Genomic DNA, 6,000 nt, shown 5'->3' with positions numbered 1-6,000 from the left:
CACTTGCTTTTGCGGGCTGTTGTCAAGTCGGCGGTCCGTGCGGCCAACGAAGTTTCCATGGATGGTGCCGTACCAGGTGCCGGGAAAAAGGGTTCAGAGCGACGTTTAAGAGAATGAAAAAAAAAAGGTTATATTAAAAAGAAGTACATGGTTGAGTTTTACAATACGGCTCCAACTATTGGAGCACACTATGGTAGTGTCTCATAGTTTCCGAGCGTCCCCCCCTCCCCTTCTTTTCACAGCCGTCTGGATCCGATTTTTATGCCCTGCGTCGTCATTGTTCAGTCACTTCCTCCAATCCGGCGTCAGGGGACCGATGCCCTCAGGTCCAACCAATCCAGAGGTTTGTTGCCCTTTTCCTCCGACGGGAGTTTTGTCGAAACACACGCACATCACTGGGCACAAACACGGGAACTGGGATGGCACGCTGACTCCGTCTCCGGCGTGGTCATGCCAATTTGTGTGGCTGACAAGTGTGAAGAATCGTAGCCTTGCACGGACCTCATCTCCGGCGTGGATGTTAAACATCCCATTTGACGAGGCCGACGGCTCGTTTCCCATAATTTCTTCTTCTGAGACCGGAGCTTTGTCGCGGAGTGAACGGCTGATCATAACGGCCTTGATGGGCTCTTCGTGACGGTCAGAAGAGACGACGTTGCTATCTGCAAGCGAGCTGCCTTGAAGCGAACGATGAGGCCTGACAACTACACGTCGCCGGGATGGCATCCCCCGCTCTGAAGGGCCGCTGGGCACAACAGGGCACAGGTTCACCCAATAAACACTTAGTTTCGCGACTTGCGTTGGACCACGGTGGCTGTTCACCATAACTACAACGTGACAATATTGCTGAACTGTTAGATTGTTGTAACATTGTGTTATTTATTTCGAACTAAACCGGCTAGCTAAGTATGACAGCTTGACCCCACTGGTAGTTTTATTTCGCCTCGGAGCTGTCGGCCAAGTCCAAGCAAATGTCCCCCAGTCAGATCAGCGCTTCACGTTGACGTTCAGCCTCCAAGCCCTGTCCCGACACTTTATATTGACGATTAGATCGACGTCCTTGCCGTTTACAGGCCAGAATCCCATTAAGTCATATCTCTCTTATTGCGTTGAATATGTATATTCCCACGAAACCTGTGAGGCTTCCAGGGAACATAACTTGCCATGGGAATGGGGAGGGGGGCCCCGCATCCGTCTAAGTTCTGCGATGCTCTGGGTCATTCTTCAAATCAACGAACATTCACTGAATTCTGGTGCTTTACGTGCCAAAACCACGATTTTATAATGAGGCATGCCGTAATGGGAGACTCCGGAATAATTTGGGCCACCTGGTTTTTTTTTTTTTTTTTTTTAACGTGCACTCAATGCACGGGACACGGGCGTCTTTGCACTTCGCCCCCATCGAAATGCGGCCGCCGCCGCCGGGATTCGATCCCGCGACCTCGTGCTTAGCAGCGCAACACCAAACCCGCTAAGCCACCATGGCTGGTACACAAACACGCTTGTCCTTCTGGTAACGCACTGCGTAATCCCAAACAATTCTGAGTATTCAACTACCAGCAAAATGCTTCGCATAACATCGATTCCCAAAGTGCGTTGGGTCTGCTTAATTTTCTCCATCTGTCTACCTCTGGCAAGCCTACTAGCTAGTGGCGCGCTGTTATCCAGACTGAGAAACAAATACACCACAGAGCCCTGTAGAAACTGCTTCGCTTACAGTGAAGCTTTAATTACTTTGATAGACACTAGGGTGCAACTAGAAGTACCGCATGCGCGTTTATTCTCATGAGAAGCACCTTTGTTCTGCTACTAGCGTGCCCACATTTAAGAGGAAGCTTTAGCTCGGGCCCAACTCGGACGCGGCCTATTCAAATACATGTAAAACGCAAAAACGTTTTTGTTAGATAAGCCCTGGATCGATTTTGATTAAATTCGTTGTATTTGAGAAAGTTAAATTCTAGTGACTGTTGGAAGCGGAATTTCGATTTAGGGCTTAAATTTTGTTAAAAAGATTTTCAAATATTCGATAGTTTGAAAAAAGAAATAGAAGCACGAAGTTTACAAACTTATAGCTCTGCATCAAGAATAGAGATCGCGGTTCTGTAAACGGCATCGATTAGATCATTCAAAGCGGACAAATTCGATGTGTCATTTTACATTTTACGTGAATTTCTTACGTTGGTTACAAGGGTTCTGCAAAAGGTGTATTTCGCTATTACTACATTTTTTCATATTCATGTGTAACATATCAATTTTGTCCGCTTTAGATGTACTATTAGATGCAATTCACAGAATTGTGATATCATTTTTCGTTGTTGAGTTACAGAGTTGTAAACTTGATAGTTGCATTTTTTGAAAATATTCGAATTTTGCTAATTTTTAATAAAAATTGACGACCTAACTAAAAAATTCGAAACCAACAGTCATAGATTTTCAGTTTTTCCTTTAAATGCAACAAAGCTCGATAAATTCAGTGCAGTGGTTGCCGAGAAAAACGAATTCTACTTTTACATGTATTTAGACAGGAGCACCCGAGCTAAAGCTGTGTTTATTTTCCCGGCATCCCCCGGGTTCATAATCAAGCCGATTGTGGCAACTCAGAGGAAAACGAAACTGCAATCCTGAACGTCCCTGAGCACTCCACAGACAGACGGAGGGAAAGACAGACAGACAGACAGACAGACAGACAGACAGACAGACAGACAGACAGACAGACAGACAGACAGACAGACAGACAGACAGACAGACAGACAGACAGACGGACGGACGCACGGACGGACATACAGACAGACAGACGGACGCACAGACAGACGGACGGACGGACGGACAGACAGACGGACGGACGCACAGACAGACAGACAGACAGACAGACAGACGGACGGACGCACGGACGGACATACAGACAGACAGACGGACGCACAGACAGACGGACGGACGGACGGACGGACAGACAGACAGACGGACGGACGCACAGACAGACAGACAGACGGACGGACGGACGGACAGACAGACAGACAGACAGACAGACAGACAGACAGACAGACAGACAGACAGACAGACACAGACAGACAGACAGACAGACAGACAGACAGACAGACAGACAGACAGACAGACAGACAGACAGACAGACAGACAGACAGACAGACGGACGGACGGACGGACGGACGGACGGACGGACATACAGACAGACAGACGGACGCACAGACAGACGGACGGACGGACGGACGGACGGACGGACGGACAGACAGACAGACAGACAGACGGACAGACAGACAGACAGACGGACGGACGGACGGACGCACAGACAGACAGACGGACAGACAGACAGACAGACAGACAGACAGACAGACAGACAGACAGACAGACAGACAGACAGATGGACGGACGGACGGACGGACGGACGGACAGACAGACAGACAGACAGACAGACAGACAGACAGACAGACAGACAGACAGACAGATAGACAGACAGACAGACAGACGGACGGACGGACGGACGGACAGACAGACAGACAGACAGACAGACAGACAGACAGACAGACAGACAGACGGACGGACGGACGGACGGACGGACAAATAGCCATGCACTTATCATACCATGTACTTTAATCAAAAAACGTCGAGCGAGTGAACGTTTCGTGTTCACAGTCAGAGCAGCTGCGTACATGATGCCGGAAACGTGGGCTGGACTGGACTGCTCAGAAAAATTAGCAACGGTGGCGAACGTAAGATGTACTGAATTCCGTTGAGTCCGTTGGGTGCGGTGACGCCAAAACCGAAGTCTTGAGCCGTGGTCTTCTTAGACCTGAAAAGGGTGGAAACGCAACCTGTCGTGTGCGCTTTCCACAAGTTTATTACTATTATTATTATTATTATTATTATTATTATTATTATTATTATTATTATTATTACAGCAACAGCTGTATATGAGTAACCTTCCGTAGTTTTTCGGCGCCCGGCAACAGGAACGGACTCAGCGATTTCTAACAAACCCAAACACAATGGGTTTCATTGTTTGCTTTGCGTGTGATCACGTACGGGTGCAGTGCGGCGGCGCAGTCAAAATGGGGACCAGATTAGAACGCTCGCCGTGAAGAATAGCGTGACGTCAAGGTTATCGCAGTATATAAGCAGGAGAGGTATCGGCGCTAAGAACAGCTGCCTTATAGATGGGGCGGACACGTATAGTTCGTACACCCGAAGAACAACATGCGTACGAGCAGCGCGGGAGGGAACAGCAGCGAGTATGTAAACGGCGCCGGCGCGAAACGACCACCGACGAAGAACGTTCCCCCGATGCTGAATGAAAACGATAACCGCGAGCCTAGGCAACCATTCCACTCTGTGAATATGGAATTGCAGCGCAAGCACTTTGCTTTTCGTTTGAGAGCTCTGACTGTCGCCAGCTTTCGTTACCAATCTATTTTCGCAGAGTGGAATGGCTGTCATTTTTATTATTATTATTATTAATGTCGTCGTCGTTGATGTTTTTTGATGTGACTGTAACAAATAAAGATGTCTCGATCAGCTCGTCACACGCTTTTTCGTGTCATCATTTATTCAGCTTTGATAAAACATTTTGTCTACATGGCTCGATTCTTGGTACATCATCCTTAGTGAATATCCGACATGCTGTTTAGGTCGCCGTCGTCATCACCTTTAGCGAGATGCCGAAGAGAGCGTCCAACAACGGCTTTCGCTGCAAGGGCTTGTCACGATGGACTTCTGTTTGCCCCTAGAGCGCATTCTGTTCCTTCACCAAAGATGGTCCTTGTGACCGGGACTATAATCAACTTCTTAAAAGTGGCATAGCTACATTTGGCTGTTTGATTCGTACCCTAGCATTGGTGCTGTAAGTAACTGATCTTTTAATTTGTAATCCCAGTGTATTCCGTGTTCTCCTTTCGTGATTTCTTTTTCCGTCCCTATCAGAACGTGGAATTAATGTGATCATGCCCATGGCAGCTGTAAGTTCAGTTTTGGTGTCAGGCTCGCGCCATTTTCTGACCTCTCAGATTACTTTGCTGTGCCTTACATACCTCGGGTGCTAGTCATTACTGAGGAGGTAAGCGATAGTCATCATTTCTGTTCTACGGCGTAGCTTTCTCTGCCCTTCCACCCCCTCGAACAGTGCTTCTCTTCGCAAAGCTGGGCGTTCGCCAATCGCTCAGTGCTTATAGCAAAGCAGTAAGGTGCGTTTGACACGGGATCGCTGCCTCGATGCCTGCTTCCACCTATTCGATGAGGGACACCCGACGCTTGCACTGCACCGCCAGGCGTGTATACGCTACTCGTACACCAGCGTACCGCACCGCGCAATTCAAAGCGCGCATTGCAACACCGTCGCCTAGCTCGAAACGTTAAGGACGGAGTTCGCAACGGAGTTACGAGTTGCGCGCGGCAGCACACAGCCTGCTCCGATCTTGCGACGCGCCGGGCGAGCAGCTGAAGCCAGGCGACCGTCCGTGTTCGCTCTCCACATCCAAGGGCGAGTCGTCTTCCGACGAGTCGCCGCTTCTTGAACGACGCCTCTCGTGGAGCTCCGAAGCGGGTCGCTCTGGCGCGGCAGCCGCGACGATGTGAGGGCGGCTGTGCACGGCCGTCGCGTTCGGCCGCGCAAAGACGGCCACGGGAAAACCTTGCGGCGCCGGCAGCCCGGGTGACAGGAGGGAAGGCAAAGTGGGCACCGCCAGCAGACTGGTGGTGGCCGTGGTGGAGCACGGCGGGCAGGGCACGTTCGACCACATCTGCAGGGCCGGCTGCTTTTGCAATGAGTCTTGAATCGCCAACGACTGGACCTCGAGACGAGCTGCGCCGAGCAAAGAGCGAATGGTGGTCACCTGTCAGTATATAGACCCGTATCATAGACCCGTAAAGACCCGTCAGTATCATTAAGGTCAAGATATCTATAGCCAGTGTTTTTTTTTATTATATTTCATCGAGCTTTATCTTACGAACGCCCGCGTTTTGATCCGCCCAAATTTAGGCGGATATATATAT

General features: G+C 49.5%; 1 protein-coding gene across 1 annotated transcript in view; it reads right to left on the bottom strand.

Annotated features, from left to right (window-relative positions):
- Window positions 1-4,524: 4,524 nt before the first annotated feature.
- The window catches only part of LOC126548065 (uncharacterized), a 41,148-nt gene continuing 39,672 nt past the window's right edge, over window positions 4,525-6,000 (bottom strand). Inside the window, exon 4 of the mRNA XM_050196149.3 lies at window positions 4,525-5,809. Within this exon, the coding sequence (XP_050052106.1) occupies window positions 5,385-5,809 (425 nt within the window). The 3' untranslated portion in view covers window positions 4,525-5,384. The remainder of the gene's footprint in view (window positions 5,810-6,000) is intronic.

Source organism: Dermacentor andersoni, chromosome 1 (genome assembly GCF_023375885.2).
Source record: "Dermacentor andersoni chromosome 1, qqDerAnde1_hic_scaffold, whole genome shotgun sequence".
NCBI lineage: Eukaryota > Metazoa > Arthropoda > Arachnida > Ixodida > Ixodidae > Dermacentor > Dermacentor andersoni.
The sequence above is the reverse complement of the archived record's forward strand: the minus strand, read 5'-3'. Positions and strand labels throughout refer to the sequence as shown.